We start from the raw sequence: 26,986 nt of genomic DNA on the forward strand, positions 1-26,986 counted from the left end.
GCTACGTTCAAGCAAACTCGGAATGCTTCTTCCCATATACTACTTGGAAATAACATCAGAAACTGCGCTCATAGTCGGACATACGACCTATGAACTCAGGGCAGATCAATCAAGCACGAGCGCAGGGAGACGCGTTACAGGATCCAAAATGCTTGCTGTGACATTAGCGCGGAGCTAACTTATGCGAAACGTTAAGAAACTGTAAAGTATTTGACTGGAACGCTGCGAGGTCGGAAGTGGGATATTTCACTTCGCCTCGAACGAAGTCTTGAGTTCAAATGTCTCTCGCGCCCGTCGTGCAGCTCAAAACCGTTACAAACTCTGCTGCGCGAGCGCAGGAACTGAGATGAAATGCACGAATATCTGAGGTAAGACTTAACAAAATTACTATGTATGACCTTTATGAAAACATGAAAATAAAACAAATCAAATGTAACACTAAAGTTAAGACGTGGTTACTGTACATTAAAATACAGACTGAAGCTCTGTTAGTTAATTTCAAAGTGACCTTTTTTCTATTTAGGACAGTGAAAAAGTTATAAAGAGAGATGTATAGTGCTACAAAGGCAACATTTGTGTTAATTATTTAACCCCTTCACTTTCTTTTAAGTAGAGAAAAAGATAAACATGCATCACTGAAAGGGGGAAAGATGCTAAGACGCAATTGACAACGCACCTGCAAAATGGATGAACCGCATTTCTAGCAACCAAATATGGACAACAACCAGAGCGTAAGTACTGAATGTAAATTAAAATGTATGTGTTTGTGTGTTTATGTGTACACCCCCTTAAAACTGACCAAAAATACTGAATAGAGAGAGAGGTAGAAACCGGAATATACAGTGCATCCGGAAAGTATTCACAGCGCTTCACTTTTTCCACATTTTGTTATGTTACAGCCTTATTCCAAAATGGATTAAATTCATTATTTTCTTCAAAATTCTAAAAACAATACCCCATAATGACAACGTGAAATAAGTTTGTTTGAAATCTTTGCAAATTTATTAAAAAAAAAAAAAAACGAAAAAAGCACATGTACATAAGGTCGCTGTCGGGCGGAAACCTCCTATGTCCAAATTTGGTCAATTTCATATTTTTTCACAAATCGATGCTATTGGTCAGTCCCCATGTGGGTCTGTTATTTTTACAAATTATTAACCAATCTAAAGTGTTGAAAATAGCTTGAGAGCAAATCTCTTAACTCCATTGGACACTTCAACTGTCTGTGAAGTCTCGTAACTCCACCTCTTCTTCACTCCGCGGGACTGGAGCCTCTCGGCATTATGTCTCCTGATTGAAAGTTTTTTAGACAATAACGAGTGAAAATAGTTAGGTTAGATACATTTGAGTAGGCCTGTTTTGTTAAAAATCGATAGCTGTAATGCTTCGGTGCAGAAGGAAGCCCGTGAGCCACGAAGGTAAATTTGCGAGCAGATTCGGCTAATTTCCGCCTATTAGACAGCCTAGTCAGCGCATCGTTTTTTGTTTTACATCACTTATAGTTCTTAAACCTTTAAAATAGCGTTTAGGAAGATGTATGTAACCACAGTCGTTAGCTTTGGTTAACAATTGAAGCCTTTTCTCTTGTCAAGAGGCTCAACGCGACTGCCGACTTTATTTGCGTGCAGATTAATTTCCGCCTATATTAGACAGCCTGTTTAACGTTTTATTTTGGTATTGCATCACTCATAGCTCTAACGTTTAAAATAGAGTTTAGGAAGATGTATGTAACCACAATCATTAGCTTTCATTAGCTCTTAAAGCCTCGTCTCTTGTCAAAAGGCTCAACGTGACCGCAGACTTTGATGAACACTGCTGGCAGCAGCGACGTCTGTGTCCGTACCATTCTTATCAATGACAGCGTAATCTCGTATCTCCCTGCTCCCAAATCATAAACCTTGTATCTCCGATTAAACATGGTTTGGGGAAATGTTGTGTTAATGTTGGTACACAACAGTATATGATAGCAATATAAGGTATAATACCAACTTTAACGATACAATGTTTAATAACTCAAAAAATATGCCGTTTTTTACTTCCTGAAAAATAATGATTTTGGAGATGCGAGGATTCCACCCGACAGCGACGATAAGTAGTCACAGCCTTTGCCATGACACTCAAAATTGAGCTCAGGTGCATCCTGTTTCCACTGATCTTCCTTGAGATGTTTCTACAACTTGATTGGAGTCCACCTGTGGTAAATTCAGTTGATTGGACATGATTTGGAAAGGCACACACCTGTCTGTATAACCTGTCCCACAGTTAACAGTGCATGTCAGAGCACAAACCAAGCCATGATGTTCAAGGAATTGTCTGTAGACCTCCGAGACAGGATTGTATCGAGGCACAGATCTGGGGAAGGTTACAGAAACATTTCTGCAGCATTGAAGGTCCCAATGAGCACAGTGGCCTCCATCATCCATAAATGGAAGAAGTTTGGAACCACCAGGACTCTTCTTAGAGCTGGCCGCCCGGCCAAACTGAGCGAACGGGGGAGAAGGGCCTTAGTCAGGGAGGTGACCAAGAACCCGGTGGTCACTCTGAAAGAGCTCCAGTATGTCTCTGTAAAGAGAGGAGAACCTTCCAGAAAAACAACCATCTCTGCAGCACTCCACCAATCAGGCCTGTATGGCAGAGTGGCCAGACGGAAGCCACTCCTCAGTAAAAGGCACATGACAGCCCACCTGTAGTTTGCCAAAAGGCACCTGAAGGACTCTCAGACCATGAGAAACAAGATTCTCTGGTCTGATGAAACCAAGATTGAACTCATGTCTGGAGGAAACCAGGCACCGCTCATCACCTGGCCAATACCATCCCTACAGTGAAGCATGGTGGTAGCAGCATCATGCTGTGGAGATGTTTTTCAGCGGCAGGAACTGGGAGACTAGTCAGGATCGAGGGAAAGATGAACACAGCAATGTACAGAGATATCCTTGATGAAAACCTGCTAGAGAGCGCTCTGGACCTCAGACTGGGGCGACGGTTCATCTTCCAACAGGACAATGACCCTAAGCACACAGCCAAGATAACAAAGGAGTGGCTACAGGACAACTCTGTGAATGTCCTTGAGTGGCCCAGCCAGAGCCCAGACTTGAACCCAATTGAACATCTCTGGAGAGATCTGAAAATGGCTGTGCACCGACGCTCCCCATCCAACCTGATGGAGCTTGAGAGGTCCTGCAAAGAAGAATGGGAGAAACTGCCCAAAAAATAGATGTGATAAGCTTGTAGCATCATACTCAAAAAGACTTGAGGCTGTATTTGGTGCCAAAGGTGCTTCAACAAAGTATTGAGCATAGGCTGTGACTACTTATGTACATGTGCTTTTTTCATTTTTTATTTGTAATAAATTTGCAAAGATTTCAAACAAACTTCTTTCACGTTGTCATTATGGAGTATATTTTGTAGAATTGAGGAAAATAATGAATTTAATCAATTTTGGAATAAGGCTGTAAAATAACAAAATGTGGAAGAAGTGAAGCGCTGTGAATACTTTCCGGATACACTGTATATTCTGGTTTCTACCTCTCTCTCTATTCAGTATTTTTGGTCAGTTTTAAGGGGGTGTATTTATTATACTTTCTTATTAATACACAATAACAGCAATATGACATTAATGAATGATCCTTATCATTACCTCAGGCAGTGGCATCTTGATGTTTACTGATGATACATATCCCTCTACTGTGATCTACTGTGTGAGATATCATTAATATCTACATCTAAAATTACAGAGTTGAAGATGTTAAAGTTAATTGTTAGTTTATTAATTTGTCTGTTTTTCTTTCTCTCAGGTGTCAGTGAAGCCTACATCAGTGCAATGTGGCAGCTGATGGGCAAAAGGTAATTTCTTAGTGTTGTATTTGTATACTTATTATTGCACTTTTTCAAAAAACAGACTGTGGTCTTGAAACTGTCACCCTGCAGTACTGAAGGACCATACGACTGGGATTTACACAGCTCTGCACTGCATACATCAGTTAATGGACTTTCTCTCTGTTTATGGCTGATGTTAGGAAGAATGTTATTGACTGACAAATTCACCGTTCACTTACATACAAAAACACTAGTCAAAAAGCAACATTTTTTCTCTTGTGCTCTGCTAAGGAAAGACAGTCAGGAGGGTTTGGAATATGATGGTGAGTAATCATGATCAAATATGATCACATATTACAGATTAAAATGGGCATTTTTGTTTGTTTAAATAAATGTATGCAGTGAGGTGGGCTTGCTTTATTTCATAATTATTTTACTTTGTTAATGTTATACATATCACAATCAGATGTTAAATAAAACGTATTGTCATTTTGTGTTTGTCTTAAATTTGTGCATGTACGCAATAAATATTTAATGGAGAATCATGGTGTTGTGTCATGTGTTATGAAATGTTGTTATAGTATAATGTGTAATATAATAATAATAACAACAACAACAACAGTAGCAATAATAATACTACTGAAATGGTGACTACAAAGGGGTTTCAAAAGGAACTCTGCTGGTTCTTTAATGCACCTTTAATAGCCCTTTCAGTGCAGCACCGGGCAGTTTTGGTGCTGGTTCGGAGCCAGAGCATAGTTCCAAATCGGTTCTTTGTCTTTCCACATGTCAGCACCAGCTCCGATCCAGAAAATGTGGTTCTTATCTAGCACCGAAACATTGCTGGGATAGAAGTAAGAACTGCTTGCGTCAGTTGCTGGGTCGGGGTTACCGTGACTGACGAACACTGACCGCCATTTTTGAAATTCAATTCAATTCACGATGGACGCGAAACAAAAGCAACACTGGTTTGAGGAAGAAACTAACTGTTTTCTTGCACTCTGGTCCTCTGCAGATGTACGCTCGCAAAGCCATGAACATCACAAGCAACCATTGCCATTGTTGATGGTGTTTTAAGTTTGGCGCTAACGTTGCTGGGAAAGATGAGACGTAGTCAGTGATGTATGACCTCGCTCCCTTGTGGCTCTCTAACCCGTGGAAAAGCAAACCGGTTCTTAGCAGGTTCACCAGTGGAACCAGCTCTGAACCAGCAATAGCACTAGCTCCGAACCAGCACCCGGTTCATTTAGGTGGAAAGGGGGTATAAGAGAGGGTTCCAATTGGAACCTTTTTAAAAAGGTTCAGAAATGAACTTTTAAGGTTCCCCCACAGTTGCAATCTCCAGGAACTTCAAAAGGTTCATTTTTGAACCTTTTCTTGAGTGCAGGTACACAAAAGTGAACAAAATTTGCTTCCACCCTAAGCAAAACTTTACTTGTAATGAGACCTTTTGAGCTATTTTACAGTATTTCCAGCCTACCACAAAAGCGGAAAAATAATCAAACTGCCTTTAAAAAACATGTTTTTCTGCAGGGCCCCGGGACCAATATTCAGCACCCGCTCACCCCATATAAAGCCACAGGGAGTTCCACCTGTACACTATTGAGCTATAGACCTGTCAAGGTGAGGCGTGACTGACAGAAGCCCTTTCCACACACTAATTGGCAAAGTAAAAAAGTCTGAAAATTCTCAAACTTCAGGCATTTCATTCAATTTCGTTTTCAAACCTAGGTATGGTTCAACATTAGGACGCATTTGTTTGTCTGTTTATTTGTTTATTTTCGGGTGCGCGAAAAAGCGTGCAAACAAAAATCGCTTGCGTTGCAGAATTTCTCCCTGTGATAGCATGTTTTTCGCTTTGTCTATTCAGCACACGGCGTGTCAGCGCGAGTGTGCGCGCGAGTGTGTGTGACAGCCGGTTGCGCGGCGGCGAGGGGTCGCTCACTCACCATCTGTAAATTGCTTTTCTACGGCGGGTCGCTGCTGTGCAGTGCCTGCGCTCGCTGTGCGCAGGGAGCCGTTCCGCAGTAATGAGTTTGTCGGCGTTTAGGGATCGCGCACGGTGCGCGCCCCGGGTCACTAATTCAATCCCGAAAGCGTTCTAAATAATTATTAATACCTGCTAAGCGTTAATAGAGCTTCATGGCGATTCATCAAGCTGTCGATTTATTTTACAGGTTGCGACATTTTGTTTGTGTGATTTCAAACGCGTCTAATAATTGTGGGCAGTAGCTTAGAAATGTGAGTGGGCCCGCAGAGTAAACCCTGATAAAATGACCATTATGAAATCCCTTGATAATTCAGATCTACAGTGTATATGTTTTTTCTTAAGCAAGCAATATTTGACGATATATAATATTCGATTATATTTGTTTGTTTGATCTTTTGGATGTTCTTTTATTCTTCCAGACAATCTTAGCAGGCCAATACACTCTAAACAAATGATGGGTTGCTTTAGACAAACCCAAGCTAGAAAATGCCAAAACATCCTTCTATATATCATATATAAACACTTATGCAAGTGTACAAATTGTACACAATGAGCCTGTCCTAGTGTGCGCGTTAAGTGTATTGTATATGAGCGTGTGTCTGCTCTCTTGTAAGCTGAGCCATAGAGACGCTGACTACAGGGGAATCTCATCGGCAATGCAGCCTAGACGCCAAAGAACACACTATGTCTTCCTCTCTCTCTCCCTCCCTCTCTCTCTGTATATTCCTCTGCCTCTTCTCCCATCTCTCATTAAACGCACCTTGGCCTAGGGCTTAGAAGCAAGATCAAAACACGTGCCTGTTGGTACAATACATCCGTGTCGAAAGCACTGTCACAAAAATATAGAAGCGCAATAGAACAACAAAGCAAGAGGCACGGTCCCTACTCGGATCATTCAGAGGTTGAAGGATGTGCGCTCTGGCAAGGCAGAGTTGTAACAAAATTAAATAAATGAATAAATTAAAAAAATGCATGTACGATTACCACAAAAACAGTGCGTGTGCTGTAGTCAGGTGCTCTGTCGGGATGAAGTGATGGCTGTCACACAGATCGTCTCCTCTGACACAGCAGAATGAGAGGAAGTTAGAAAGAGGAGTGGGGGATGGGGTTCGAGCGTCAGTCTGGGACAATGCCTTATAGCTGAACAAGGACAGACAGCATCTCAGTGGCCACCTCTTGCTCTAACCAAACATGGCCTGTTGTGCACATAACACAGAAACATGACAAATGTCATGTTTATTAACTCAGTGTGTGTCAACCAGGCTACATTTCCGTTTGAGAAAGACGGGCCCTCATGGATTCTCCTGTCTTCTTCAGAGAAAAACTACATAATAAAAAAATATGTCAGTTATAACTTATCAATGCCTTCTCAGTTGGAGAATGGTAAACAAAAATCTTCCTCAATAATTTTGTAGTATCATAGACAAGTGTAGTACTTGCTCATGTGACTTCTCATGGGGTGACTAATTATGACCTTAGCACTGGATGATGTAGGAAAACATGTTTTTTCATGTTTTTTTATTTGTCATTTGTATTTGTATGCAAACGTTTTATACAAAATAATACAAATATACATTAAATGTTTTTTAAAGAATCCATCTTGAAACTGAACTAACTGGATATGCTGTATAAGGACACCAGTTCCCCATCCTTTAAATTTAAAGTTGCATAAAACACACAAGCCAAGCCACACAGGTACAAAAATATTTAAGGAATACAGCTCATTTCCAACACTGACCTATAGTGGACTGGACTATAAGAAATAATTGAGACAGCTAATATACTGTAGTCAGAAAGAGAGACAGAAAAAAAGCATCGCTGAATTAAACAATCTGTAGAGAGTTTGACATTTGAGATTTTCATTAGTCTTTAAACTAGACAAGGTAGATTAGGTTATATATGTAGCAGGTATGGAAAGCAGGCAATGCCAGAATGTGCCATTTAACCAATAAACTCTTCGAAGAAGCTTTGCTAAAACAAGAAGCTCTAAAATGTATAGGCAAAAAAGCTGTTTTTAAATAATTAATTTGCGTATTTCACCTATGTGAATTAAAGGCTGTAGCGGGGCGGACAGACAATAAAAATGTGGGATGTTCACACATGTGTTTTGTAGAATATTATGTGCGTAATGTATAAAAAAACAATTACGTGTGCATAAATATTTCACAGAAAATAAATACTTCCAGTTCAGTGATTAAAAAGAACGCGAGAAATTAAATAGAAGACTCAGTGGCTAGAAGTTATGTCTTCCTAATACAACAACAAGTGTTTTCACAGTCCGCTTTACGCTCAACCCTCAAGTAACCGATGGACAATATAAAACATAATAAAACTCCCATACAGTTTCACAAATTAATCTTATCGGGTTAATTTGGAATCTATTTTCAAGCATTTAAGATTAGAAAGCAAATAAAGAACCACTTGGTTAGAGATTATTTGCAGTAAGAAAGATTATTTAATAAACGGTGTGGCGAGGTCAGGATACCTTGGGAACATTTAGGTAAAATAATTAGAGGCAAAAGAAGGAAGCTACTGTTTGCCATTGTGTAAATGCACTAATAATTTAAGTCTATTTGCATTTGAAATTTAGATTATCAACTATTTTAATTACATGAATTAAAAAGTAAGTGTGAGCAACCAAAGAGAGAAAGTAGATACCAAAAATACAATTAACAGAGACTGGCATGTGTTGTTATACCGGTTGATTTATTCCTTCATTTCTGTTAAGCATTTATAAATCTAATTGACACAATTAGTTATCCACCGTTCTCCTTCCAACGAATAAATACATTTTAAATTTAACACTTAAACTAAACCTGAATATTTGAAATACATTTCTCATGTTTTTATCACACAATTCGTTTGTGTGACAACATATAAACATTTAAGCTTTAACAATTTTGGTGTAAGCCACATCGGTAATAAGGCATTTACATTTCATAACAATTCATGAATTGTTGATTTACATTCAGCATTACCTGAAAACGTGAAAAGAAAATATAACAAAATCGAATGCGTTTTATTCAACATTCTGTGCATTCTTTGTTGTGGAGAAATATGTTTTATATAAACTAAAACGTGGCATATTTTATTGTAAATTGTTTGTTGTTTTACATGTAACATTAAGCCTAAAAATTGTCATTCGGCAAACGGAACACAGGGTTTAACATACATCTATACGCATCACTTATACAAAAACACTTGTTGATTGATGGGGAAACAGACGAAGCGTTTGACAGAACTTTTTATTAAACATTATGAAAACAAGATTCTGAACAACATTCCATTTTGAAACATTTTGATTTAGACTTACTGACACGTAAGGACATTTATATTTTTCGATAAATATATAGAAATTATAGGCTATGTACATTTTTTGTCATTTTATTTGTTTTTATGCTACATAAGACAGCACACAGGACAGCACACGTGGTTAACCTCGAGCCGCGGTGCCTCAAATTAGACCATTAGACAGAAAGATTGTTTCGTTACGAACTGCATCATAATTAAAAAAATAAAAAATAAACATTAACAGTGGTTTTCAGGTGAGAATATCGAGCAGATACTAATCCAGGTGAGGGAGCATACACGGTGATCTTAATTTAGAAGTCTGGGCGATATATTTTATATTTGTTAGGAACTAAGCATACACGTGGTGGAAGAAAAAAATAAAATGATTTAAGTCATTTTTCGTGCATTAGATAATCCTGGAGTCCACTTTGGCAAGTTCAATGTAAGTTAGTTGTTTGCGCCTGATAGACTCAAATCATCACAACAGAATGCGCATCATTGCTTAGGCAGATTTGAGCACAAGTCCCTTTATTATTTTAGAATTATGTTTGCATTTAATCCGTGACACCTGTAGATCAACTGTGCATTGTTAGAAGCCTATCATCATCATAATGCTGCACTGCAAAACAACAGGCAACTGCTTAAAGCTGAATACAGTATACAGCATAGGCTACAGTTTTCATGTCATAAAAAGTAAACCACATCCTCGTTGGTTGTCACATATTTAAAGAAAGAAGATTAATTGTCTTGCCCATTAAGACAAAAAATTCTCAGAGAAGGTGGATCTTATTGTTGACATCCACTACAGTGTTCTACATACTTGGATTTAGTATCAAATTAAAATAATCAGAGTTCATATGTTAATTGCTTTCGAATTATGGTGCATAGAGTATTAGCAGCAATTTAAGTCTGTGTTTATGATCGACTTTAGATCGAGTATGTATGTCCACCATATAACATCAATTCACAGGAAAATAAATTTGATATAAATCCCAATTCATAGTGCAGTAGGCTTCTTTTAAAATTGTACATATTCAATAAAATGAGAATATCTTCGTCATTTGCATGCTACTACATACAAACATTGTATTAAGACGTTTTAAATAATCAAGCAAAAAAGACTTTATAAAGAAAGGTAAATGAACACACCAATTGATCTCTACATATGTACAAGTGGAAATAAATAACTCTGGCTCAGTTCGTTTTCTCTTGTTTTGTTTGCTCTTATTTAGTACTTTTAAACAATAGAAAAAATGTAAGGGTTTCATGTGATTCCGCAGGTATGCGTGAGTCCCTTCGTGTAACTACACTGTTTGTGTCGAGCAGAAGAAACAAAGGAGAAAGAAGAGTGATTAAGGGCCATGCTTTTCATCCAAGTGCTGTATGGGGAAGACAGAGAGGACTTGGCGCGTTTGGAGTACCATACATGTCCCGCATGCAGGATTGGTGGGTAATGCAGACTTGAGCAATGCTTGAGGGCCCTCAAGGTTCACTAGTCCCCTCAAAAGAAAGTCAATGATGCATTGCTATCCCTCTCGCTTTATATTATTGTTTCTTGAAAAAATGTCATTTCCAATATTTTCTTCACGCCCCCGAGACTTCAATCCGTTAAGACAAGGACAAATAATGATGGAAGCAGTTTTAAGTCTGTGTGCGACACGGCTGTATGTCTCTAAACACATATCTGCAGTTTGACTATTACTATAGAAAAAAGAAACAACACACAAAACTACATAATGCAAAAATGATGGGCCTTTGGAGGTTACGTGTGATCCCATATTTAGAATGGAGGTCAAATGAAGTAGAACAGTCCGTGCAGTATCTGTCAAAGGTAATCCTAACATACACTATCCTTAAGACTTTTAGGTTGCATTAATATAAGTACACAAACAATGAAATGTTGACTTTAAATATGCCGCAGTATGCAATGGTAGGTTTTATGCTCTAAGGTGTACACTGAGTCTTTAATAGTATAGAACTGTAAATAAACTCACACTGAAAATATTAAAACTTAACTTTTAACTTAAGGCTTAAAAACGAATACGTCTGTCTTTAAACAAGTCTTTAAGAAGAATAGCTCTCACATGAAGAATTCCGTGGAAGTCGTTTTGCCATGAGAGCCGTTGGACGGGTCCCGAGTGTTGCCACCGCCGCCGTTGCCCCCGCCGTTAAAGGTTCGGCTTGCCAGCTTCTCGTACTTCTCCTTGTACAGGTCCCGCTCTTTGATGAGTCGCGTCACGTCTTGCTTAAGTTGCTCCACCTGGCTCTGGAGCGTGCACTTTTCGCTCTCGAGCATGTGCCGCTGCTGCACGCGTTTGTAGCGGCACGACTGCGCGTAGCCCCGGTTCTTCAGGGTTCGCCGTTTTTGCTTGAGACGGATGACCTCTTCTTTGCTAAAGCCTCTGAGTTGCCGGTTGAGCTCGCGCACTGTCATGCTCACCAGCTGCTCGTCTGAGAAGCGGTCCTCGATGCGCGCGTGCCCGTGGTGCCCGTGGTGATGATGGTGGTGATGGTGCACCGGATGGTGATGACCGTTTGTGGGCGCCGAGAGGTCTTCTCCAACATATTGCTGACCGCGGAATCCCTCAAAGGGCTGGTGGTGGTGATGGTGGTGGTGCGCGTTACCAATAAGCGCTTCCACGGCATCTTCGGGGGTCAAGTTCAAGGCCTCTGGACTGATGTGATGCTGGTAGTTGGGAAGCCAGTAGAGGTCTTCCAGCTGCGGTTTGCCCGATGAACTTTGGGTATTGTTGTTGTTGCTGACACCGTTGTTGTTATTCATGCCATTTCCTAAGTTTTGGCCAGGTTGTGACCCGGGACTGGGGGCACAAAAACTGGGCGAGGAAGGCACGGAGGAGCAGGGTGTACTGATAGGGGTAGATGACAGCGAGCCTGGTGGGAGGCGGTGACAATAGCGGTCGGCCTCCGGGGGCTCTTTCTTCACCTCAAACTTCATGAGGTCGAAGTCGTTGACATATTCAATAGCCAAGGGGCTGTTGGGCAAATCTGCGCTCATGGCGAGATCGGTGGCCATGTCAGTCCATGCGACGACACCTGCCCTAACAGCCAAAGTGAAAACTCGTGGGTTTTACTGGGATTATGATGAAGCTGGCCGATGAAGACGAGTGGTTTAAAACATATGCAAGAGCGCAGTGGGTGTCTAGTCCTTAAGACGAATTCTATTTATAGTGCAGAGATATACGTATGCCCATGCATGTAATTTAACTTGTACACCTGCCAGTTTGACTCTGCAACTCCTCTTGTTGACAACTTATCCCAGGTCAAATTCACGCTTAAATATCACGGGCCAAGGCGGCAGAAACTTGAGACTTCAAAATCACCAACCTGACTTGTCCTCGCTGCACCGCATTAAAGCAGACATGTGGTTTCAGAGAAATCGTCCGTTGAATACAAGTGTCTCGTATTTTATGTTTCAAATATCCATCTTCACCTCCGCGCTTTCCACGTCTTTCTCCTGGACGGAGGCAACAAAATACGGAGGCTATGCTTTCATGGGAAGAAAGCGAGAACTTTCCTCATATGCCGAGAAAAGCCTTAAGCAGTCCACCCCACGCACGCGCGACAAGTTCAGAAAATGTCAGACTTTACCTCTCGAGGGTCCAGTGGAATGATGTTGTTTACAGAGGCACCAGCAAACACGGACGGCAAGAATGTGTGCGACAAATCACAGTAACGTTAAGTTCCTCTGGTGGGACGCCCCACCGCAGCCCGAAGAAGGAGACTGTATTCGGGCTAAAATACCTCGTGTTTTCACCGCCTTGCGTTGCTTTAAAACTTGTCGATTATTAAATTAGAAAGACTGCTGTCACCGTTGCATTAATGCCTCGAGCTTATATTTGCACTCTGGTCCGACGCTGACACGCAGTATCACTGAAGCACTGGAAGGGGCAATGTACCACTTTATACAGATGGGTCCTCTTTTAGTCCCGCCCACAGTGCACAGCTGACCAATGGTAGCAGGTGGCATGTATTCCTATAGCAAGGGCTCCATGTAGCAGCTGACGGGACGCTTAAACAGGTGTTACTCCCGCCCCCTAGTGACGGCTGCCCTGCAATCGCACGTGGAAGGTAAGCGCGAGGAAAGGAAATTGCCCATCTTATCTTAGAAAATGTTTACTTAAAAAAGAACAAACGGTTCTTAAAAGTTATAAGTAAAGCAGGTGCTATTGGATAATTATAAAACATATACAATACGAAATAAAATCTGAAAGGATGAGACACGTTGACACCTGTGACCACATTTGAATTATATTTTATATTACTGCGCAAACTCTACACGTATATATAATATACAGTACACAATATATTAACCATATAAACTGAGGAGGAAATATATTACGATTAGGATATATGGCTACATTTAATCCATATTGTGTGATGGTATTTAAATCAGACATGCTTTATAACGAAGACGTCTCGTATCTATATAGGCTAATGAATATAAGACAAAAAGGTCAATAATTTAGCTATCTATGTGATTATGTGCATGTATAGCAAATAGCATTTTTTATTCAATAGGCCTATGTTTGGAGATTACATTGTAACAGCCAATAATTTCGCTTTAAACTAATGCAAGGTCTTTATGAGCAATTGCAATAACACTGACATCACTTCTCAGATAGAGGCTAAATTAAGCAATACTAGTGTTTGAAGTACACTAAAGTATCTCTCTCGTTTAAAAACGCACAGTGTTATGTTATGTTACCCAATGGTGTTAATCTGAAAAAGAAAAAGTTCACAGCGCCATCCAAAAATGTATAATTTTTCATTTTCAAAAGAACGTAACCTGTATGCAGAGCACACAGCGCCCTCGTTAATGTGTTTAGACAGACTGTTTAAACATTTTCAATTGCTTATACAGTTATGCATTAAATGGCACATTTCCTGTAACCTCATGAACAATCATTCAGCGCATTGATCTGAAATAGGATAACAAACGCAACTTTTCTTGCGTATGACCTATAGGCAGTGATGAACTCAATAACGCGTGATCAGCAATAAAATCAATCCACATTTCCGCCGGATAGGGGAAAATGCGCAATTTGTGCGGGTGAGTTAATAATGATCGGCCTCGCCAGTGCTCCGGATTTCTTTTGCAATTAACCTCTAATTGCATCTCGACTCATCTGCGCGGATCGACAAATAATTAAGCCGCACGCAGCGCGCGCCTTCATCACCGCAGCATATGTCTTAATCAAAGAGCCAGTCGAGCCCACCATAGAAGGAAATAACCAAAGATCAGGGTCAGTGTAATGCAAATTCTTATTACAGTAGGCCCTATATTAATAGCCAGGGTATTTTGTAAATATTTGTCTTTAAGAGGTCTGAGATCCACAGTAAAAAGTTCATTTTCTTTCACACTAACCCTATGAGATGGTTTACATATAGGGGCGGTTTCCCGGACAGGGATTAGTTTAAAACAGGTCTAGGCCTTGGTTAAATTAGCATATTTAAGTCGTTTTTGAAAACATATTTTACAGAAAAACATTACTTGTGGGCCTCTTGAGACAAAACAATCACACTGATATATTTAAAGACAAGTTGTTTTTCGATTAAGACACCTCTAACATTTAAATTAGTCTGGGACTGACTAAGCCCTGTCCGGGAAACCGCCCCTAGTGTTCAGAAATATCTCACTCTATATATAAGCATTTGATGCTTAATAGTGAATCTGAACAGTGGACATTCTGTATGCTTCAATACTAATATCATTATTACAATCTGCAACTGTCTTTTTCCTACAAAATCTCAGTAAGACATTCATAACTTTATGTAACATGCAAAGAGTTTCTTGAAAGAAATATAGACCTTCTCAAGACTTAAATCTGCCAACGGAAAAGGAAAAAAGAAGATGGGACAAATCATATCAAGGTATTTGAAGTTGAAAATTATTATGAGGGGTTTTTATCAAATAAGCATGAGTGGACGCTATAAAGTCCAAGCTAAGCAGTCCGCTTTGAAAATGCCACATTTAAGAATATCTGCCATCGTCCATTCACTGAGCGGAGGTGGGTGGGTATGGATGTGGCCGAGGGCTTGAGACATAAATTTTGAAGTCAGGGCTTTCATTGTGCCTTTGCATATTGGGAGTTAGCTGCTGGTGCAGTTCTACCGATTTAAGCAAAATGGACATCAGCACGTCCAAGGAGAAAAGAAGTAGAAGTGAAAGAGAGAAGGGTGGGGGTGAAGCGGACGCACTGTGAAAACGACTGAGACGGATTTGTCCAGTTAACCCCTCTTTAGCCAAACCGGTTGAGAGGTGTTAGGTGGAGTTGGGGGTTATCAGGAGGTTTGAAAAGCTTGGAAAGTCTGAAATGCGCATTCAAAGATTCAGCAGTAATCATTTGACTACATTCAAACTAACAAACAAACTTCTTTGAAGATCTCATAAAAAAAGTGAGGATGGAAACAGCACGGTGACAGAAAAAAAACTGATACTTAGAACCAAAAAGAGCAGAAATGGCCAGAGGAAGAGATTTTAAAAAAATTCAAACTTGGAGATACCACAATGGCAGAAAGAATAAAAAATGACAAAAAAAGATAAACAACAAAAACAGAACAATAGGAGAAAGATGGGAGCACTAAACAGAAGAAAGATGGGGCGAGACGAGCGCTAGAGCAAAAGAGATGGAGGAGTTCTACTAATGACTAACTACTTGCAGTGAAAGTATGATCTTTATTGATGGGGTGGACTCTTTGCTGAGTTGTAACAAGTTTGTCTTTTTTATGCCTAGGCGATCTATCGAGGTAGAGAAAAATTACACTTGACCTTTCATTCTTCCTTTTTTTTCTCATTGGAGTGAAATTGTCCTGGAAAAAATGTGAATGTGTTTTTCTCCGTTCTCTCCCGCTCTCCCTCCTTCGTTCTCTTTCGCATGCGCTTTTACTAAAAATTGAAATATTGATCTTAATTAGAGTTTGCCGAGCTCAGCAGCTCGCGTTGAGCTTTGAGACAAGCGGCAGCAGACATCTGTCTAAGGCACTTACATCCCTGCCGTCACAGCGAGGGAACGAGAGGGAAAGGGAGGGCGAGAAAAGAAAGAGTGATTGCTCCATGAATTTCTCTTTCTCATGCAGATAACAGAAAACGGTAAGTGACCGTAGTTAAAGAGGATTATGAATAGGAATACAAGTAAGCCTCTCCTAAGTGCTTTCTTTTGCCTTTAAAACAAAAATCTGACAGCTCTGAGGCTATTTGAGGGGTGATAATGTTTAAACAACTCCAAAGTTCATGAGTTCTGTAATAATGTGTATTGACAGTTCACAAAGTTTCTTTCTATCCATATATCGGCACCTTGGAATTATAAAGTTCTATCTGGATTCTGAGCAGTTTTGAGCTATTGAGCTTCAAAGTTTTTGCATTCCATTTATCTTGATAGAATCTTTTTGTTTTCCAAAAAAGTGCCAAAATGTGATAAAAAAAGATAAAACCTTACACAATGTAAGTAAGTTGTCACAGAATAAGAATATTGGAATAACTAAATTAAGACAAAAATGTCAGACAGAATCTTATAATTCCAAGGTGACAAAATCTTTCTGCCAAAGTAGAAAAAAGCTGTAGTGACTTACAGTTTGAACTTTTTATCAAAGAAATATAAAAATGCAAACAATTACTATACAATAGTAAAGGTAACTATAGTACCTACACTGTAAAAAAACGTAAGTTTATAGTTTTTCTACGTATAATAAAAAACCCTTTAAAATTACAGCAAAAGACTGATTTTGTTACAGTGTATTTTAGAAAATACAGACAAAAAAATGTAAAACTACAGAAAAAGATGTGGAAAGACGGGAAAAAAAATTATTTTACAGAAAAAAACGGTTATTTTACTGTTTATTTCTGGCACCCCAGCTGCCAGAAAAGGTCCGTCGTTTTTTTACAGGATTTTTTTACAGTGTAAATTATTTTGGTGGCAACAATGTTGGTAAAATTTTGTGTCAGTGTATTGAAAGTTTTCAGTCCTTAAAGGGATAGTTTACCCGAAAATGAAAATTGTTACAAAATTCTGTTAATCTTTTGTGTTCTGCAGAAGAAATCTAGTCATATAGGTTTAAAATGACAAGAGGGTGACTAAATGATGACAGAATTTACATTTTTGGGTAAACTATCCCTTTAACAACATATTGACATTATTTCAGTAAAAATATAAATGTATTCTATTAAAGATTTTTAAAGATTAGATTAAAGATTTTTCCCCTCCAAAACATTGTCAACATTCAAAACATGTATAGGCCTGTATAAAACCTGAGACCACCACAATAGCTGCAGTACAGAAAAGATAAATAGTCTAAAAGGGCTTCGGCAATATACGACAACTTTTGTTTTTGATTGTACAACACTCATATAAATCTCAAAAAGCATTCCTTCCTGCATGATCGATGAAACAGGAGGAAGACAGACACAGAGAGGCTAGATGAGAGACTGTTTGCCTTCCTTCCATTCCTCTGTGTCATCTCGCCATCGAACACAAATGTGGCTCGCATCATGGGGACGGCCTTTATCTCGTTAACAGGCGAACAGGCTTGTCAGTGCCAGCGAGTGTGTCGTGTTCCGCAGCGAGACCCTCGCCACGGTGTATTAATGCCCCCTGTCGTTGTCTGCGCTGATGGTTAACCAGGTTTCCCGTAGCGACCAGCGGTCGTTTGTCACAGAGCATGAGGCCTTGGTTCAACGGAGCATTAATAGCCAGAATATCAGCAGTCTCCGCACAGCGAGGGGCGTTCAGAGGATTACGGCTCCCATCATCCCCTTGTACTGTACCACTGTTTAACACTCAACATACTAATTATATTACCCCCACCGAGAGGTGGGAAAGGAGGAGGGCGGCGAGAGGCTGGCTCATCCACGAACAGATCTTCAATCAAGTACGCATTTTAGGAAAAGACAGGGAGAGGAAAAACGAAAATGACATTGTCAAAAATTAGTTGTGATGGATTTGTTCAGACAGCAGTTACAGAAAGAAAAAGTGAGCGGAGAAGAAAAATGGGTTTTGAAGAGTGTCAAGAGAGGTGTTGCATTTGTCTTTTCCTATAGATTCCTTAAGACTCAATTACATTGACAGGCACCACACCCATGAGCGATGTTTCGGACACGGATGTTTCGTGTTGTTGGAATGCAGATACTTTCCACTTCAGCAATAACGTTACTCATAAAACAACATGGCAGTATGGCTTGTGACTTTAATGTTTATTTTAATACCTGTCTTCTATATTTCACAAAAGGTCAAATCATATTTTTCAGCTGTTACAGTAACTGTTTTTTTTGTTTAGTGAGTACACACAAAACCCCATACACGTTTACACCCAGAAGTAATCGCAAGTATGTGATCAGAGGGAAAAAAGGAGACGACAATCGTAAAATCTCAAAGCAATTTTATTTCAAGCTTTCATTCGATTCAAAATACAATTACTCAAGATGACACTTTAATCCATTTTTTGCATAAACTTAGAATCTTGCATTCTTAGGAAAATGCCATTTAACCCCCCCCTGAGAATTACTTTACGCTTCCATAATAATTCTATGAACTCCACATGTAAACTTCTGATTATATTTGATGAATGAGCATTTCATTACGGTGCGAATATTTAAACTGAGATTCACGGTTCTGCAATTTTAAACAATTTAGAAATATTCTGCGGAATATCTATACACTAAATTTCTGGAATTTGCACCTCTGAATTCTAGTAAGCTAACATGGTGACTTTTAACCAACTTGTAAATCTAGTGTTTTGAAATCTAATGAAAATTCATAAACTGAAAATTCTATAAAGGTTTAAAAGGGGGAAATCTCTAAAACAAAAGCTCATCTTTCACAGTTTTTCCAAGATAAAAATAACCCACCATAGAACCACTGCCCACCTTCAGCAAGGGTTCTGTCCGCATCGCAAACATGTGTTTAGAAGCGCGGCTTGATATGTAGTGTTTTACCTGTAACAGAGAAAAGAAAGGAGAGGGGGAAATTCCACAAAGAAACACTGTACAGCACATAAAGCAAAACAAAGTTTTAAGTTCCGAATAAAAGCCTTTTTATGTTCTCAAGAAAGTAAATTAACCCATACAGGCCCCAAATTTCAAGCTACGTCCCTACTAAATGCAATACAGAGGACATTTTGATTTGAAAAAACGAGACGGAAAAGCAAGAAATAAATAGCCCTGACAACATAATGACAGAAGCAGCTATCGCTCTGTTGTTCTTGATAGAGGAGTGACACAGGAGTATGTGATTGTTAAAGTGTGAGTGATAGCACGGAGGAAGGAAGAAAAGATACAGGCAGTGATGCATAGAGCGCGTGCTAATTTATGCAAAGCGGAGAGAAGTTTGTCCGATCTTTAGAGCGAGAGTGGTTTAGACTCCCATTAGTATCAATTAACTGCTCTTTCTTTGTGTGTGTGGTTGTACTAGGAGATAACAGAGCAACCACACGCTATGGTTGGTCAGCTTTGACTCGTTCAGTCTGCGTCCAGCAGATGATTTCAGTCAACAGCAGGATGGTAAAAGTGACATGTGAAAGGCCACAGCGGTCTGGTGGGCACCTGTGCTATTCTAAAAGAGAGATCTGCCATCAATGATCCCAACGGGAGAGCAGTTTGGAACTTGGCAAGGCGGGGAAATAGGAAGTTGGCAGGATGTGTGTATGTATAACAAGCACAACTTCGTATAAGCACGCAGACATGATTTAAATAAACTCTTTGGAAATAGCTATGACCATAAATGTTGAATAAAACGGAAAGCAAGAGATGAACGAATTAGACATATGTACAGTATTCTTAAATGGTTACAGAGAAGAGAATACTGCGCGAGCGGCGTGCTCTAGTCTGTCCATGTGACGGTGAAAGAGAAGCTGTTAGGATGTGAGGTCAAAGGTTAATCACAGCAGTTTCTGTACTGCAAGTCATTTAAGAAAGGAGAAGGCAAACTGACAGAAGTTCAGAAAAACTTTTTGAGCGGCTTCTCAGAAATGTTAGAGAAGTTGATTATTATTTACTGTAAGAATGAGCGTGAACCAGGTTGGACTTATTGAGTGTGGAGAGAAAGAGACACTGTTCCATGAGTGTGAGTGTGAGAGAGAGAGAGAGAGAGAGAGAGAGAGAGTGAGAGTGAGAGTGAGAGTGAGAGTGAGAGTGAGAGTGAGAGTGAGAGTGAGAGAGAGAGAGAGAGAGAGAGAGAGAGAGTGAGAGTGAGAGTGAGAGTGAGAGAGAGAGAGAGAGAGAGAGAGAGAGAGAGAGAGAGAGAGAGAGAGAGAGAGAGAGAGAGAGAGTGAGAGAGAGAGAGAGAGAGAGAGAGAGAGAGAGAGGGGGGGGGAGGATGTAGGGGCCCCACTGCTCTAATCCTCTATCAGTCAGACTGACATAATGACTTCAGCTGTGCCTGTCCTTAACAACAAACCTAAATATTAGTACCCCTAACTAAGAAGTATATACCTCATGTAGCCCGCACTTAAATAATACCAGCTCTCTCTATATTATTAACACCCTCACTGCATATTAAATAACCTATTTACGGTCTATAAATATTTAACATCTGCTATGTGCGCATATAGTAACCGCCAAAAATAAATGGATTTTTAAGCCACATGTGTGCAAATAAATTACGCTAACATTTTCTCAACAAACGTCAATACTCATTTTTACAAAGAAGCCAGTTCTCAAGTTCACAAAAGTGGCCTTGAAGACATATCACAAATGCATGTTATCACATTATCTATAAAGCTGGACGATCTAGGACATTAACTGAAGTATAACGCTGCTGTCCTTCTGAAACCTTGTATCTCCAGATTTCGTGATTTTTTTAGTTTTTGCCATAATTCATTATTATTATAATTCAATTCAATTCAAAAAGCTTTATTGTCTATCCGCAACGGGGTAGAAAATTGTCTTTAGACAAAAGGCTCAGACACACAAACAATACTCATTACAACGACACATAAAATTTCATAATCTTAAGGTCCTATTTAAAATACCATCCAAAATACTACCAAATTAGCCACCCTTTATGTTTGTCACTGGGTTTTGCGAATATCTAACTAATGAAAAGTATTAAAATGTGCTTGTCAATGTTGACACAGTACTGAATAATTTAAGTACAGTGTTTTTCCATTTTCTGAAGGGCAGCAAAGATGATATAAAACTAGCGCTTTCAAATGATTAATAGCATCCAGAATAAAAGATTGTGTTTACATAATATGTCTGTGTACAGTGCATATTAATTTTGTATTTATGAACACAAAAACATACATATGTACATATATTTAGGAAATATTTAAATGTATTTATTTACATTTACCAATAATTGAAATTATATATAAACGTTTATTCATTTTAATATTTTTCTTTAAGGGGTCATATGGCGCAAATACGTGTTTTTCTGTGTCTTTGGTGTGTTATAAGTTGCACATGTATGTATTAGACACCTAAAATTGCAAAAATTAAAGTGTCGGAACAAAAGATGCATTCTATCTAAAAGTGAATGCTCACCCAGATCTGCCTGAAACGCCTCGTGTAACCACACCCCCACAAATCTACGTCAGTTCGTGGTATGAGTTGCCCAAATGTATATGCAAGTAAGGTGGGCGTACCTGTCAGTACAATTGCTTTGGCACCAGATGCTCCAAATATGGTAAGAGGCGTTACATTTCCATCACACGCTTGCCGTATTCAACCAATCACTACGCACTGGTTGACTGGTCAATCATAGCACACCTCGCTTTTCAGAGCTTAGTAAAAAATCAGCGCGTTTCAGAGAGGCGGGACAAAGAGGAGATACAAACATACACGGTATGTGGAAAATACAGCGTTTTTGAACCTTAAAGCGGCCCTAACACACGCGGTTTCTGCCAATCTCATATTAATCTTGAGTACCTATAGAGTAGTATTGCATACTTCGTATCTTCGAAGAGTATTTAGTATGATCACATTTATAAAAGATAGATTCAGCTGTACGAGTATTTCCGAAATCATACGGCGCGTGCGTGGCGGAGGGGTAGGCTGAACTAAAGCACACAGACATCAGTTTCACTCACCGCATGCGATTCATGTGAACATACAAACACCTGAACCTCACGAACGTATGCTCTCTCTCTCTCTCCTGCACACAAGTGAAAGTGACGTCTGCGCATGCTCCTTCTCCTGCTCTCCTTGCTGCCGCGTGCTTTTCCGGGAGAATTGTCCAATAAGGGATTAAGAAAAATTGTTACGAAACAGTTTTATATGTTCGAAAAAAACTTTCCGAAACCTGTACGATCGCTGGGGGAGTGTATCGAGCACAGAAATACTACGTAATACGCCCAACTCAAGTCGACCATGTTAAGCATGAGAAGACAGCACGTTTAACATTGTAAAGAAGTCAGAATGCATGACACATCGTTGCAGCACCCCTTTAAATCGGGCATACACATTGCATTACATCTAAAACAAACAATAATATTCGTTTTAGCCGTGTCAAATGACCCCTTTAAATATCTGCATGTCTGTGTGTGTTTATAACTAAATATGCACAGTACACGGACATACATTATGTAAATACAAACTTTTATTCTGGATGCGATTAATCGTTTGACAGCCCTAGGTCAAAACCTGCTTGTGTATTTTTGTGATTTCTAAATCTCACTTCATTTAAAAGGCTATAATACAATGACATTTTTAAAAGCTGTCCAAAGTTATTTTTGGACTCCCTGTATATATCATCTACACTCTTTTTTTAATGTTATTTGTATTATTGCACACAGAATCTGTTGAATGTCATTTCTCTTTGACATACACACCTTTGGCCTGTGGGCCTGCCGCAGGAGGGAACTCTGGGGCATCAGTGTTCTCCGGCGGGTCTGGAGAGCTGGACAAAGAGATGAAGGAGGGAAGCTTCTTAGGATCCGAGCTGGATGAGCCCTCATCTGCCTCTGTGGACTCTGCAGATGGGCGATTCCCTTCCTCTGATCTGAGAAGACAAATTAAGAATACAAAATAAGTATACAGAAGACAGTTAAAAATTGCACAGCATATTTAGCGATCAGCTTTATTCTTCCTGACCTCTTTACAACGTCTCTGTTGCGGGCTCTTTTGGCTGGTCCGGGGTTCGCGTTGCAGCTGGTACGTTTCACTCTTTCTCTATGGTGAAGCTTACATTTGGATCCACGAGGACATGCACCCTTACTTGAAAAGTCTGGACACACCAGAGTGTGCTTCTTCTTGCACTGTGGAGAGAGCAGAATGTTCAGAAAACTTTTGTTCTTTATATGCAGATGCACTGTGAATGTGTTTGTGGGTTAGTAATACAAATGTGGGACGCTGGGGGGTGAAAAGCATGTACAGGTTTCACGTGTGCCACACTCTGCGGGAGTGCACCGAAGTTAGCAAAAGAAAGTGTTTGTGTGCGATCACACATCGGTAGGTGCGTGTGTCTGACAAGTGAGAGGAGGCGAGCGGGTACTCGTGCGTGTGAGCGAGAGTAGGTGAGAGTGTCTGTGTGCCCATGTAATTTGGGCGTAAATTGGTGGCTTCATTCTTTGGGAGACCCGATCCCTCCCACCTGTCAGAGGAGCTAATTATACCCCACTATGGGGTGAGGAGCGCGAGACTTGCGCATAAGTGAGAGAGGGAGACTGGGCGAGTGCGGTGCACGTTGCTCCAGAAATAGAGAGATAGCGAGAGTTTGTGCGTCTGTCTGTGTGTGTGTGGCTAAGGGATCGTGTGTCCGGGAACAGTGTGGACTCCCTGTCAACTCTTGGGAAAGACCGCCCAGAGACACTCTTCCCAACAGAGCTCATCTCAGACCTACATGAAGAATTTCAAACTTCTGGCCCAGCAGAGCTCCATTACACCCTTCACACGGATGTCCACGATCTACACTTTTTACAGTCAATCACCAGAAGTTCTCATTTTGTGGTGCTTTAGCGGGATGCCCGCGGAAATCATTACAAATCAGATTCAGATGTCTTTAATTCACTTTATTGTAATAGTTAGATGAAGCCCTTAGAGGCCCGTCCACACAGAATGTTCAACAGTTCCATCTGTGCCGTTTTTATAAGTGTCTATTTACAAGCACATCAGACGGTCGACTAGGGCCATTGTGTTGTGCCTGGTTTTCCAGCTGACATGTCAAAAACTGTGTCTTAAGAACCATGCAGTTTTATTTGAGCTGTTTTGGCATCTTGTGAAAAATGGCATCTTGTGTCAATGGCTTAACAAATAAATAAAACCAAAAGTCTACAATTGCCGCATTAAGCCCAGACTATACAAAATATTTTATAATAATATAATATATATAATATAATAATAATTTATTTTATATTCATTTTTTTGTACATTCATTGTATTAAATTACATTAAAACTACTACAGTTATTGATTCTTTGCGGAAGTCTATTGGAAATTAAGATTGGGCCACAAAACGTTTATGTTGTTGCGGCTAAAACCGTCTATAAGAAATGCAGACCCGGTTATTTTAAATACTTCACTTTATCACATAAGATGTTCATATCCAAGTGGACAGCTTGCACTAAATTGTCTGTTATACAAAAGTATATATTTTATACACACAATGTGGTGTAACTGGATTATCGTAGCCAATGAATCTGGGTCTCTAATGCCCCCTAAATCATCCTATAGACAACATCATCACTCACCACACTCATGGCTAATTGGTCCAATTTGCTAAATCCCTCGCCACTTGAATTCAGTCGATTCCAATTTCACCCCATTTCAGAAGAGCATTTGGGGCCTTTCTTTTTTTAAACACCCATTTATTTGTCGTTTGACTGATAACATCCACGTCGAGCTTTAATCACCCAGAGCTCCGGCGAAGACAGACGGGACAAACGTGTAAATTGTGAAAAATTACAAATATGGCAAAGTGGGATAAGCTACAAAATTGGATTAGAAAAGTACAGCAGCTCAAACTGATCTCATATTACAACCAAATATAATTGAATCGGTCAAAATAATGAATTATGGGCCTAACCTTGGTGGTAAGTTTATAAGGAAAATGTCATGTTACATATTACATGAAGAATTTTCAGTAATAGACTAGTTAAGCAAGAAGAAATCGACTAGTTCCTAGTTAATTATCAGTTATATTTTTATCTTTTAAATGTATCAATTTCAGAAAGAGGCTATGGATTCATATGGTCTACACAACAAGTCTAAACAACATTTAGCGAATAATTCTTAGAAGTCTTTGCCAAGCATACACTGTAGTTGAGCATATCTATTTAGTATGCAGTTTATTATGAGTATATTAAGTGTATACAAACATCAAAACAAAACTGTAGTCTATACAACTCTACTAGTCTCGCTTCTAATATAGCATCCAACGTCCTTGAGGTTCATCATTGAAGGAAGGATTACTACTTTCAGTCATAAAAAGGGTGCTCTGTAGTTCAATGTGTGATACTTTATGCAAAGAGAGCACAGTGTTTGAGTCAAGATGTGCAGCTGCATGAATTCTTTAAAGACATTTAAACAAAACAAAAACATTTTTTATTGTTTTTAATGGAATGCAGAAAGTTTATTTTTACCGTGTTATACTTGAGTCAACATTCGACAGCTTAAGTGGACCCTGCATTAATAATAAATTACACATGTAATTGCTGTAAATTTGTTTTACTTATTTAAATGGGAACTAATGATTGGTTTTAAAAGGCACTGCGTTCTGTGTTTTCTTCCTGGTAATGTACACGCATCGTTGAGAAATCTCTCTAACGTTAGGAAATCATTCTAAGAAATCTTCACTACAATGCACGTACACAATCATCATAAAATCAATGAAATGAAATAAATAATCAGCAACAATTCTATTAAGAACAGTTGTTATAAGCACGTTTTCGTAAAAATAATAGATAACTACATAAATATTTATAAACTATATAAATAATTGCTTTTATATCCCACCACTATTTTTAGCTTAGTTTTGATTTAGTTTCAATATTAGTTTTGTTCCCTTTTTGCATTGCATCAGGAAGTCCTGCACATGACACAGAACTTTCCTAGAAACTGTCGTATTTGAAATCATATAATAAAGGACTCTTACAAAACCTTTCAAATACATTTGTCAATTCTAATTTAAAGATTTGCCCAAAAATAAATCTATAAAAACTAGCACAAAACATACTACGGTGTTGCAAATGTAAACATTTATCATTTTAACATTCAGTCCACTGTGCAATCTCTAGACTGTTATGTGAGAGCTAACACTTTTATCTATCATACAAAAATCCAGCTCAACACAGGAGTGGCCCTTCGACCAAGCTGGGTCCCTAAGCGATCGCCTCTATGGCCTATAAGACGGGTCGGATCTGTTTAGCATTGAACTGTACTTAACATCATGCTGGCATCTCCTGGACATTTATAATTCAACAACATTGACTGAAGTCTAGTCTCTGCCGCCAACAGACTGTTTGATGTATATTGAGCTAAGATGGCAAGAGCTGGTGGAATTCAACAGTTTCAGTCCTGTTGGCAGGAAAGGAGGTTCAACACGTAACGCGTATGACAAGCTGGGAAATGTATTATCCTAATGACATTCTATTTAATCATTACATATGTCTGCCGAGAATGATAGCTACAATACCACAGGAATGGTTGATATAAATCTTACCTAACTTATAAGCTGATTGGCAATTTAGAATCATAGCTAATACTGTAAGTAGAAAATACCACTGATGGGAGGAAGCTGCAGTACTGAGAAGCCTCATTAACTTTGATGTTCGCGGCTGTGGTCTGGGCAAAAAACACAAAAGCCTACGTCCTCCCCATCCATGCTCTCTCATACATTTTAATTTACATAAAAGCAGCAAAATAGGGAAAAGAGAAGTGTGCGAGGAAAAAAAGGGAAGTAGATGGAACATCTTTATATCAGCGCAAGTTAACAATTTTCCA

The 26,986-nt window shown here is 39.4% G+C and overlaps 2 protein-coding genes across 2 annotated transcripts in view; both read right to left on the reverse strand.

Moving 5' to 3' along the window:
- Positions 1-9,042: 9,042 nt before the first annotated feature.
- On the reverse strand, positions 9,043-12,971 carry mafaa (MAF bZIP transcription factor Aa). Its single transcript, XM_057338041.1, has one exon. The coding sequence runs from the start codon at positions 12,129-12,131 to the stop codon at positions 11,178-11,180; it is 954 nt and encodes a 317-aa protein (XP_057194024.1). The 5' UTR covers positions 12,132-12,971; the 3' UTR covers positions 9,043-11,177.
- Positions 12,972-18,485: 5,514 nt separating this feature from the next.
- zc3h3 (zinc finger CCCH-type containing 3) overlaps positions 18,486-26,986 on the reverse strand; it is a 70,271-nt gene continuing 61,770 nt past the window's right edge. The window contains exons 10-12 of the mRNA XM_057337705.1: positions 23,142-23,305; positions 22,880-23,049; positions 18,486-19,046 (exon numbers count right to left, since the gene is read on the reverse strand). Of these exons, the coding sequence (XP_057193688.1) occupies positions 19,015-19,046; positions 22,880-23,049; positions 23,142-23,305 (366 nt within the window). The 3' untranslated portion in view covers positions 18,486-19,014. The remainder of the gene's footprint in view (positions 19,047-22,879; positions 23,050-23,141; positions 23,306-26,986) is intronic.

This window comes from Triplophysa rosa, linkage group LG7 (assembly GCF_024868665.1).
Source record: "Triplophysa rosa linkage group LG7, Trosa_1v2, whole genome shotgun sequence".
NCBI classification, from domain to species: domain Eukaryota; kingdom Metazoa; phylum Chordata; class Actinopteri; order Cypriniformes; family Nemacheilidae; genus Triplophysa; species Triplophysa rosa.